The sequence below is a fragment of the Zea mays genome, chromosome 6 (assembly GCF_902167145.1).
Source record: "Zea mays cultivar B73 chromosome 6, Zm-B73-REFERENCE-NAM-5.0, whole genome shotgun sequence".
Taxonomy (NCBI): domain Eukaryota; kingdom Viridiplantae; phylum Streptophyta; class Magnoliopsida; order Poales; family Poaceae; genus Zea; species Zea mays.
In genome coordinates this window covers 178,206,826-178,219,062 of record NC_050101.1, presented here as the reverse complement: position 1 = coordinate 178,219,062, position 12,237 = coordinate 178,206,826, and the positions used below count along the sequence as shown (strand labels likewise).

General features: G+C 45.2%; 1 protein-coding gene across 2 annotated transcripts; it reads right to left on the bottom strand.

Moving 5' to 3' along the window:
* Positions 1–9,871: 9,871 nt before the first annotated feature.
* Positions 9,872–11,587, bottom strand: LOC100193249 (uncharacterized). Of its 2 annotated transcripts, XM_008649150.4 has the most exons (3): positions 11,304–11,587; positions 11,131–11,193; positions 9,872–10,138 (listed from the first exon to the last, which is right to left on the bottom strand). In XM_008649150.4, exons 1-3 carry the CDS (start codon positions 11,410–11,412, stop codon positions 10,080–10,082), a joined length of 231 nt encoding a protein of 76 aa, XP_008647372.1. In that variant the 5' UTR covers positions 11,413–11,587; the 3' UTR covers positions 9,872–10,079. The 2 variants fall into 2 exon arrangements, with proteins under 2 accessions (XP_008647372.1, NP_001131870.1); NM_001138398.1 differs by having other exon boundaries at positions 9,901–11,193; positions 11,304–11,441.
* Between the last annotated feature and the right edge of the window lie 650 nt (positions 11,588–12,237).

Sequence of the window (12,237 nt, the reverse complement as noted above, 5' to 3'; positions counted from 1 at the left end):
GGAAGACGTCGTCGATTCCGCCACCAGCGGGCGGATTGTCGGCCGCCATTGTCGCTGTCGCGCGGCGGGGGAAGGAGTATCATGTCGTAGCTACCGTCAAGGTACATGAACTCAAGACTCCCGAAACGGAGCACCGTCCCGGGCTGGAAAGGTTGCTGGAGACTACCCATCTGGAGCTTGACGGGAAGCTGTTCGTCAACACGCAGCAGGCCCCTACCTGGCGCGCCAACTGTCGGCGTTTCGACCCTGGGAGGTCCCTGGACCGACGAGTAAATTTTCGTCGCGTGCCCCAGCCCAGATGGGTCGGCGCGAGAAGGAGCGCAAAGGGGGGAAGAAGCCGGAGGGAGACAGACGTAAAAGGGGAAACCCGCGGCCTTTGTGTTTGTCCCGCGTCCAGGTCGGGTGCACTTGCAGTAGGGCCCTGGACCTTCCTTTTATAGGCGTAAGGAGAGGATCCAGGTGTACAATGGGGGTGTAGTAGTGTGCTAACGTGTCTAGCGGAGAAGAGCTAGCGCCCTAAGTACATGCTGTCGTGGCAGCCGGAGAGGTTTTGGCACCCGGTTTGTGTGGTGTCGTGGCCGTCGGAGGAGCGCTGGAGCCTGGTGGAAGGACAGCTGTTGGGGCTGTCGAGTCCTTGCTGACGTCTCCTTGCTTTCGTAAGGGGGCTGAGAGCCGTCGTCGTCATGGAGCATGCGAGGCGCCATCATTACTTGTTTATCGGGGTGAGCCAGATGGGACGCCGGTTTTGTTCCCCGTAGCCTGAGTTAGCTTGGGGTAGGGTAATGATGGCGCCTCCTGTGACGTGGTCGGTCCGAGCCTTGGGTTGGGCGAGGCGGAGGCTCCTCCGAGGTCGAGGTCGAGTCTGTCTTCTGAGGCCGAGGTCGAGTCCAAGCCCCCGGGTCGGGCGAGGCGGAGAGTGTCGGCTGAGGCCAGGGCTGAGTCCGAGCCCTGGGGTCGGGCGATGCGGAGTTCGTCGTCTTCCGGGGCTGAGCCCGAGTCTGAGCCTTGGGGTCGGGCGAAGCGGAGTTCGTCGTCTTCCGGGGCCGAGCCCGAGTCTGAGCCCTGGGGTCGGGCGAAGCGGAGTTCGTCGTCTTCCGGGGCTGAGCCCGAGTCCGAGCCCTGGGGTCGGGCGAAGCGGAGTTCGTCGTCTTCCGGGGCTGAGCCCGAGTCCGAGCCCTGGGGTCGGGCGAAGCGGAGTTTCCTATGGCGCCTGAGGCCGGACTTGGCTGCTGTCAGCCTCACTCTGCCGAGTGGCACAGCAGTCGGAGCGGCGCAGGCGGCGCTGTCCTCTTGTCAGGCCGGTCAGTGGAGCGGCGAAGTGACTGTGGTCACTTCGGCTCTGTCGACTGAAGGGCGCGCGTCAGGATAAGGTGTCAGGCCACCTTTGCATTAAAGGCTCCTGCGATACGGTCGGTCGGCGTGGCGGCTTGGCCAAGGTTGCTTCTTGTCGAAGTCTGGGCCTCGGGCGAGCCGAAGGTGTGTCTGTTGCTGGAGGGGGTCCTCGGGCGAGACGTAAATCCTCCGGGGTCAGCTGCCCTTGCCCGAGACTGGGCTCGGGCGAGGCGAGACCGTGTCCCTTGAGTGGACCGATCCTTGACTTAATCGCACCCATCAGGCCTTTGCAGCTTTGTGCTGATGGGGGTTACCAGCTGAGATTAGGAGTCTTGAGGGTACCCCTAATTATGGTCCCCGACACATTTTGTACCCTGTCGGTTATCCCGAGAGCAAAATTAGGAGAATTCACTGTAGAAAGTCTCACTTTGGCCCTAATCATGCTTTCATGTATAAGGGTGAGACATCTAGCTCTAGGCAACCAACCCGTGCTAAGTTGCCTAAGAAGAAAACTCCTACTGCATCAAATGATCATGACATTTCATTTAAAACTTTTGATGCATCTTATGTTTTGACTAACAAATCCGGCAAGGTAGTTGCCAAGTTTGTTGGTGGCAAACACAGGGGCTCCAAGACTTGTGTTTGGGTACCCAAAGTTCTTGTGTCTAATGCCAAAGGACCTAAAACCGTTTGGGTACCTAAAGTCAAGAACTAAAATTGTTTTGTAGGTTTATGCATCCGGGGGCTCAAGTTCGATCATCGATAGCGGGTGCACGAACCACATGATAGGGGAGAAGAAAATGTTCTCCTCCTACGAGAGAAACCAAGATCCCCAATGAGCTATCACATTCGGGGATGGAAACCAAGGTTTGGTCAAAGGTTTGGGTAAAATAGATATATCTCCTGACCATTCCATTTCAAATGTTTTTCTTGTAGATTCCTTAGATTACAACTTACTTTCCGTTTCCCAATTATGTCAAATGGGCTACAACTGTCTATTTACTGATGTAGGTGTCACTGTCTTTAGAAGAAGTGATGATTCAATAGCATTTAAGGGAGTGTTAGAGGGTCAGCTATATTTGGTAGATTTTGATAGAGCTGAACTCGACACTTGCTTAATTGCTAAGACTAACATGGGTTGGCTCTGGCATCGCCGACTAGCCCATGTTGGGATGAAGAATCTTCATAAGCTTCTAAAGGGAGAGCACATTTTAGGATTAACCAATGCTCATTTTGAGAAAGACAGGATTTGTAGCGCTTGCCAAGCAGGGAAGCAAGTTGGTGTTCATCATCCACACAAGAACATCATGACGACTGACAGGCCACTGGAGCTCCTACACATGGATCTATTCGGCCCGATTGCTTACATAAGCATCAGCGGGAGTAAGTACTGTCTAGTTATTGTGGATGATTATTCTCGCTTCACTTGGGTATTATTTTTGCAGGAAAAATCTCAAACCCAAGAGACCTTAAAAGGATTCTTGAGATGGGCTCAAAATGAGTTTGGCTTAAGGATCAAGAAAATTAGAAGCGACAACGGAACGGAGTTCAAGAATTCACAAATTGAAGGCTTCCTTGAGGAGGAGGGCATCAAGCATGAGTTCTCTTCTCCCTACACTCCACAACAAAATGGTGTAGTGGAGAGGAAGAATCAAACTCTATTGGACATGGCAAGGACCATGCTTGATGAATACAAGACTTCGGATCGGTTTTGGGCCGAGGCGGTCAACACCGCTTGCTACGCCATCAACCGGTTGTATCTACACCGAATCCTCAAGAAGACATCATACGAACTCCTAACCGGTAAAAAGCCCAACATTTCATATTTTAGAGTCTTTGGTAGCAAGTGCTTTATTCTTGTCAAAAGAGGTAGAAAATCTAAATTTGCTCCTAAGACTGTAGAAGGCTTTTTACTAGGATATGATTCAAACACAAGGGCATAAAGAGTCTTTAACAAGTCCTCAGGACTAGTTGAAGTTTCTTGTGACGTTGTGTTTGATGAAACTAACGGCTCTCAAGTAGAGCAAGTTGATCTTGATGAGATAGGTAATGAAGAGGCTCCGTGCATCGCGGTAAGGAATATGTCCATTGGGGATGTGTGTCCTAAGGAATCCGAAGAGCCACCACATGCACAAGATCAACCATCCTCCTCCACGCAAGCATCTCCACCAACTCAAAATGAGGACGAGGCTCAAGTTGATGAAGGAGAAAATCAAAATGATGAGCCACCTCAAGATGACGGCAATGATCAAGGGGGAGATGCAAATGATCAAGACAAGGAGGATGAAGAATCAAGACCGCCACACCCAAGAGTCCACCAAGCAATACAACGAGATCACCCCGTCGACACCATCCTCAGCGATATTCATAAGGGGGTAACCACTAGATCTCGTGTTGCACATTTTTGTGAGCATTACTCTTTTGTTTCCTCTATTGAGCCACAGAGGGTAGAGGAAGCACTCCAAGATTCGGATTGGGTGGTGGCGATGCAAGAGGAGCTCAACAACTTCACTAGGAACAAGGTATGGCATTTAGTTCCACGTCCTAATCAAAATGTTGTAGGAACCAAATGGGTCTTCCGCAACAAGCAAGATGAGCATGGTGTGGTGACAAGGAACAAAGCTCGACTTGTGGCCAAGGGATACTCCCAAGTCGAAGGTTTGGATTTTGGTGAAACCTATGCACCCGTAGCTAGGCTTGAGTCCATTCGTATATTATTAGCCTATGCTACTTACCATGGCTTCAAGCTTTACCAAATGGACGTGAAGAGTGCCTTCCTCAATGGACCAATCAAGGAAGAGGTGTATGTTGAGCAACCTCCCAGCTTTGAAGACAGTGAGTATCCTAACCATGTCTATAGGCTCTCTAAGGCGCTTTATGGGCTCAAGCAAGCCCCAAGAGCATGGTATGAATGCCTAAGAGATTTCCTTATTGCTAATGGCTTCAAAGTCGGCAAGGCCGATCCTACTTTATTTACTAAGACTCTTGCAAATGATTTGTTCGTATGCCAAATTTATGTTGATGATATTATATTTGGGTCTACTAACGAATCTACATGTGAGGAATTTAGTAGGATCATGACACAGAAATTCGAGATGTCGATGATGGGGGAGTTGAAGTATTTCTTAGGATTCCAAGTGAAGCAACTCCAAGAAGGCACCTTTATAAGCCAAACGAAGTATACTCAAGACATTCTAAACAAGTTTGGAATGAAGGATGCCAAGCCCATCAAGACTCCCATGGGAACCAATGGGCATCTCGACCTCGACACAGAAGGTAAATCTGTCGATCAAAAGGTATACCAGTCGATGATAGGTTTATTACTCTATTTATGTGCATCTCGACCGGACATTATGCTTTCCGTATGCATGTGCGCAAGATTCCAAGCCGACCCTAAGGAAACTCACCTTACGGCCGTAAAACGAATCTTGAGATATTTGGCTTATACTCCTAAGTTTGGCCTTTGGTACCCTCGGGGATCCACATTTGATTTAATTGGTTATTCGGATGCCGATTGGGCAGGGTGTAAAATTAATAGAAAGAGCACATCAGGGACTTGCCAGTTCTTGGGAAGATCCTTGGTGTCTTGGGCTTCAAAGAAGCAAAATTCTGTAGCTCTTTCTACCGTCGAAGCCGAGTATATTGCCGTAGGCCATTGTTGCACGCAATTACTTTGGATGAGGCAAACCCTTAGGGACTATGGTTACAAATTAACCAAAGTTCCTCTTCTATGTGATAATGAGAGTGCAATCCGCATGGCGGATAATCCCGTTGAGCATAGTCGCACTAAACACATAGCCATTCGGTATTATTTTCTAAGGGATCAAAAACAAAAGGGGGATATCGAGATTTCATATATTAACACTAAAGATCAATTAGCCGATATCTTTACCAAGCCATTGGATGAACAAACATTTACCAAACTTAGGCATGAGCTCAATATTCTTGATTCTAGGAATTTCTTTTAATGTCTTGCTCACATAGCTCAGAAATATACCTTTGATCATGTCTCTTTTATATATGCTATGACTCATGTGTTCTCAAGTAAATTTCAAACCAAGTCATAGGTGTATTGAAAAGGAATTGGAGTCTTCGGCGAAGACAAAGGCTTCCACTCCACTCTATTACTCATCCTTCGCCGTCGCTCCGCATCACTCTCCACTTTGGTATAATCTTCACTCATACGTTTTATTTGCCAAATGGGAGAAAGTAGTTAGTGAAGGACTTATATTTCACTCAAAGTATCCGTTTTTGGCGATTCATGCCAAAGGGGAGAAAATATTAGCCCAAAGCAAAAGGACCGCACCACCACCCTAATTTTAAAACTAATGATTTTCAATTGGTAAATTTCAAATTGGTATCTTATTGTGTTCAAAAGGGGGAGAAAGTAGTATTTTCAAAATTGATATCTTAAAACCCTCTTGAACACTAAGAGAAGAATTTATTGAGGGGAGGGGGGGGTTTGTTGAAGTCAAAGGAAAAGCATTTGAAACAAGGGGAGAAAATTTCAAATCTTGAAAATGCTTCACAAAATCTTATTCATTTACCTTTGACTACTTGCAAAAGGACTTTGAAAAGGATTTACAAAAAAAGAATTTGCAAAAATAAAACATGTGGTGCAATCGTGGTCCAATATGTTAAAAATAAAGAAACAATCCATGCATATCTAGTAAGTAATATTTATTGGCTCAATTCTAAGTAACCTTTGCACCTACAAATATGCAAACTAGTTCAATCATGCACTTCTATATTTGCTTTGGTTTGTGTTGGCATCAATCACCAAAAAGGGGAGATTGAAAGGGAATTAGGCTTACACCTATTTCTTAATTGATTTTGGTGGTTGAAATGCCAACACAAATAATTGGACTAACTAGTTTGTTCTAGTCTATAAGTTATTCAGGTGCCAAAGGTTCACAAAAAGCCAATACAAAGACCAAGAAAAGGGTTCAACAAAAAGAGCAAGGGATAACCGAAGTGTGCCCTGGTCTGGCGCACCGGATTGTTCGGTGTGCCACCGGACAATGTCCGGTGCACCACCGGACAGTGTCCGGTGCACCAGGGAACTCAACGTCAAACTCTTCACCTTCGGAAATTTTCAGAGAAGCTACGCTAAAATTCACCGGACTGCCCGCTGCACCACCGGACAGTGTCCGGTGCTCCAGGGAAGAGCAACTCTGAACTCGTCAGCTTCGGGAATCCGCTCCGCTATAATTCACCGGACAGTGTCCGGTGCACACCGGACTGTCCGGTGTGACAGCGGGGCAACGGCTACTTCGAGCGCAACGGTCGTCTGCAACGCATTAAATGCGCGCCAGCGCGCGCAGAGGAGCAGAACACGCGCGGGTGGCACACCGGACAGCCTACAGGGCCTGTCCGGTGCAGCACCGGACAGCCAGGCGGGCCCACAGGACATAGCTCCAACGGTCGGAACCCCTTCGACCAGGTGACGTGGTGGCGCACCGGACAGTGTCTGGTGGCGCACCGGACTGTCCGGTGCGCCATGCGACAAAAGCCTCCACCAATGGTCAAGTTTGGTGGTTGGGGCTATAAATACCCCAACCACCCCCACTTTCAAGTCATCCAAGTTTTCCACCTTCCAAATACTTACAAGAGCTCTAGCATTCAATTCTAGACACACCCAAGTGATCAAATCCTCTCCCATCTCCACACAAGGCTTTAGTGATTAGTGAGAGAGATTTGTTGTGTTCTTTTGAGCTCTTGCGCTTGGATTGCTTCTTTCTTTCATTCTTTCTTGCGAACAACTCAATTATAACTGAGGCAAGAGACACCAATTGTGTGGTGGTCCTTGCGGGGAAGTTTGTTCCCGTTTGATTGAGAATAAGAAGCTCACTCGGTCCGAGGGACCATTTGAGAGAGGGAAAGGGTTGAAAGAGACCCGGTCTTTGTGACCACCTCAACGGGGAGTAGGTTTGCGAGAACCGAACCTCGGTTAAACAATTCCGCGTGTCACACTCTTTATTCGCTTGCGATTTGTTTTGCACCCTCTCTCTCGGACTCGTTTATATTTCTAACGCTAACCCGACTTGTAGTTGTGATTAACTTTGTAAATTTCAGTTTCGCCCTATTCACCCCCCTCTAGGCGACTTTCACTCGGCATGTGCTTAGTACGTTCAAACGCTTGACACAGGTATCCGCACGTTAATCCTTATTCCAATTTTCCATCTCGTAGACAACAAATCCCCATGGATCGTTGTCCACAGACCAGCATCATTATGATATGAAAGTGGGTACAACCAATTCCTGACCTCGTGCGAGTGCTAGAAAAATCACTCGACTTCTACCGAGATCCTAATTAATAAAGCAGCTACTCGACCTAGCATACTAGCATTCATCTCAATAGGATTCCTGAGATCATGCAACTAGGGTTTCAAACAACTCCTACACTTAAGTGCACATTCAATCCTACAATCATTAAGTGTAGTAAAATAGCATAAATAACAGGTTATGCATAAACCGAGGCTTGCCTTCCAAAGCTGAGGCAGGCAGATCCTCTGGTGCAGGCTCTGGTGCTGGATCCGGGGCTACCTCCTGAGCAGCTCCTTGCTCTGGCACGAGGACGTACTCTCCGTCAGCGAGGTTGCAATCTATCGAATGCAATGAATAAGAATATGCATGCCATGATTATGCAGGATGTGGTAAACATTATGCTAAGTAAAGAAAACTAAGTTAGTTTAGTAACTTAGGGTTTCTTGGTCTTACGTGGCTCTTAGTGGTGTATGCTTATCAACTTAGGTTTGGAGTTTTGTTAGGGATAAGCATAGTGGATTTGTATTTCCCTTATATATTTCAGTGGGCAACTTAAAAGGGTGTTGCTGGTTGGGTTAGGGTGACACTAATTTCCACCATCAATTTTCCTCTTCTTTATTTTCTATTTAGGAATTTTAGTGTGGTTTGAACTACAACAGTGGTTTAACTTTTTCCAAAAATTCTGTAAAAATTACAGTGGGTGAATATTGGGCTCTGAAGTCTGTCCTAAAATTTTGAGGTAAAAAACAAACAGAACCTGCCCTGGACAAAAATAACAAAAGTTGGGGCAGAGGGGTTACTTTGCACTACAACCCTTATCTAGGTGTGGGTTCTGTACTAAGGGTTATTTTTGATAGTATATATGGGTCATAACATACTTCTGCGCCAAAAATCACAGAGGGTTACTTAGTGGATTTTTAGTTATGATTTTCTAAGGTTTAATGCCAAAAAGACACTTATAACTAACTTACTAATTGAAAAATGTCAAACAACAGAACTTTCATTTTTCCTAGGTTCTTCTTAGCAAAAGAATAGTTATTCCTAAGGTAGGGGTGTTTTCTTCTTAGGATTATTTTCTTAGGACTTTTTAAAGTTTTCTCTATTTTTCATGAATAATTGAGAGTATAATTTCTTTCCACTGGACTATGGGTTAATAGATTTTTCTTGTGAACTACATGACTTAGGCATGCTAGGAAAAATATGGTTGCCCTCTGGTTTCCATTTTTAATCCCTTTTCTTAATTTTCCTAAGTTTGAGCATAAACAAGCTTTAGTGAACAAACCCCCCTTAACCTTGTACACTGGAGTGTTTACTAATTTTAAACAGTGTTACTACTAAGTTAGTGTCTCCACTATTTTTCTTAACCCTGGTCTAACAATATTTCTATTTTTCTTTCTAATATTAAGTTTTTAGCAGTTTTCTTATTTAATTCAAAACTCTAGAAATAATACAGGAACTATGGGGTTTACTATTTTTATCTGATAGTTCATATTTCCCAAAGTCTAGCAAAATTGGTTTGACAATTTTTGGATGATTATTCTTCAAGTTATGCATTTATTAAGTTCTCTGCATTATTTAAAAGAAAAATAAATTCGAAAATGGAAAAGAATTTAGGTTTGCGCTGAGGCCCCTGGGTTTTCTCTCCCTCTTCTCTCACAAAACTGTCCTCGGTTTACTATTGGCATGGGTCACTGACATTGCACAAAACCCCTTGGACCTAGCCGAAATCTAACCCGCGCTCCCTGGCTAGCTTAAACAGTACCCGCGGCATAGATTACGGCGGCGAGGCTTACCGGTGGCAGTAGAGCTCCGGTGGGGTGGTCAGTGACGTTGGGGAGGTCACGACGGTCATGTCGGTGTGCGGGTCGGCGTCCACTACACCATGACACAATATTGCCAACGGATTGTCTGATGGTAAAACACCTAAATAGCGTCGCACAGTCCGTCGGTAAAGAGCTTTGCCGACAGATAATGTGTGTCGGCGAAAGTCCTGTCGGCAATAACCTTTACCGGCAGACATAGATCTACCGACAGACTATCTGTCGGCAATGTTTATGTTATTGCCGACAGACATATCTTTGCCGTCGGACAAATCTTTGCCGACATATTCTTGTGCCAACAGCTTATGTGTCGCTAAAAGTCTATATACCGACAGATTGTCTGATGTTATTCCCTATGTGAAGTTTAAAAAAATCATGTATATAAATATATGCTAATGAAACAAATAATAAACTGATTATGATGCACATTGCAGGACAACTTGAATAATATGTAGCTCAGAATATATGAAATTTGATTACTAAAAGAAAGAGATCAATCTTTGACTTTGAATTCCAACATATATTGTTTTGGAACACAATTTGTGTGATGAACATATAAAAATAATAGCATACATGTTTTCTGAATTCTGAAGTGATCTTTTAGTTCTATTACATGCAAAGTCTAAAGATTCATCTAGCTAGCAAACTAAAATCTCTCCATCAGCTGGGTGATGTTACGCCAACAGCTAGCACTCTGATCCTTGCTTCCAGCACCTTCCCTACAACATATTTTGATAATTTGTCAATTACTATATCAACAGGTCTATAAACTCCTAACAGAAAATTCAAACTGAAAGTTTAATAAAAGTATTAAATTGCAAAAAGTTTGGTGATACTGCAGATGAAAGTAAATCACAAAATATTTCATGTAAAGGATGACAAAAAATAGGACTGAATAGAGATGCGGATTCGCATCCAGCCTGCATGCATACACAGTCGACCACTGAAGTTTCTTTTTTTGTATTTATACTCGGAGGGCAAGTGTACATTGTACAATCATACGTAGTGAATGTAATCATGCATGGTGCCTGGTATACAGCACCACGTACGCGTACACGTACCCTGTTGATCATTAAGACATGCATGCTAACACTAGTATCTAGGACAAACTCGAATGGGAGCTACTAGCTTCCAAATAAAAATGCAAGAGCCCCTAACTCCGTCCCCAGCATGCCATGCAATCAATGGATAGAATAAACAACTCTGTTTTCGTTCCCTACCAGTGTGGTCGGCCGACCGGCATGAGCTTGTTCGATTCCAAGTTCAATATTAGTAAAGAGAATTGACCACTAGCACGTGCAGAAAAAATGGAGGCTACTGATGATAGCTAATACTCTCTGATGATCCCAAACAGGCTACTGATGAATCAAGAATCGAGCAAGCTACTCTATCTTGTTTTATTTATTTATTAAGTTGATCAATATTGGCATCCACTCATCAATGCACTATGCAGAGCTGCTCTAAAGTCTAAGAAAGTATAGTTGTTAACCATACACTTTATTGTGCACTATACGGCGTGTCGAGCATATCAACCCACAATGATATATTATTACTGCTGGATTGGGTTCCAGTGTTCAACGAAAAGCAATGTCACAATAAGAAGGCACATTACTGAAGGGCCGACATAATAATTGACGAAACGAGCCTCTGTGCACACATATATAAATATAAAAATAATAGCAATTGCTGCAGTGCAGTACTTTTAGCTTACTTGTTGATCGAACCGAGCGCCGCGGTGGTGACGATGGCTGCTTTCCCTCGGACGTATCCATTGCTGCCAGACAAAGAACAAAATATCATGAACCGAGCCATCGTAGAAGCCAAAAGGCGGCGAACACAAAAAACACCCGTAAGAAATAAAAGAAATTGAAAGGGGGAAAGTACGTTGTGGGACGTCTGCGGCAGTGGATGTGGCGGGGCCGCCCTCAGAGGTGTCCATGGTGGCGAGGCCGCCGCTCTTGGCCCTGTTCTTCTTGTTCCGGTTCTTCGCCATGGCTGCACGGCGCGCCCTCCTGGTCCTAGTGCCTAGGGTTTCTCGGGGCTTCGGTGGTGCGGACCTCGGGGACAATTTGGGCTAGGTGTGTGGTGAGGAGTCAGGCCCGTTTTGATGGGCTGTTGCTACATTCCATATCTGGGTCAAATACAATTATGAACCCATCCGTTTGGTTTTCCATTTTTTTGCCTTCTCTTTTGTTTGCTGTTCACCTGTTTTCTTTTCTTAATTAAATATGGAGCTGCTTTCAAATCAAACGTCTCTGTCAATGTACAGTACACGGTCTTCTTCTTATTCTATTGCGACGAGAAGGAAAAAAAGGCTCACGTCTATGGATGTCTTGAATTTGCAATCCTCGTCGAGAATGAATCCACCATTTTAGTCATTTACCATCATCATGTATCAAGTTGCCTCTAGAGCGCCGCCAGGTGGGTCCACAGATCAGTCGGTCAGCACGCGCGTCAGTCCACAGATCGATCTGTTGGTCTTTTTTTAATTATAAGTCCTAACCCAATTATTGCCGACAAATGATCCGATGCAATTTGTTTCCGACAGACGTTGTGTCACGATTAATCATTTATACCGACAAATAGTCTATCACAATAGCTCAACATTTTTGCCGACAGTTTATTTGACACAAAAATACTAAATACCGACGGATACTGTGATGGTAATATGTTGCGACAGACTAGCTGTCGCCAAAAACCTATTTTTACCGACAGATGTTTGCCGCTAATTTTGTGACATGGTATAGTGGTCGGAGGTGGTCGGAGCTACCCTGGCCACGAGCACAGGCGCCGGGGGTCGTCAGCGGCTCCTGTTCCG

Coding starts and splice junctions, on each gene's coding strand:
- LOC100193249 (NM_001138398.1), bottom strand. CDS start 11,412: ATGGCGAAGAACCGGAACAAGAAGAACAGGGCCAAGAGCGGCGGCCTC. Junction 11,194..11,303: donor TGCCGCAGACGTCCCACAAC/GTACTTTCCCCC, acceptor TTTGTCTGGCAG/CAATGGATACGTCCGAGGGA.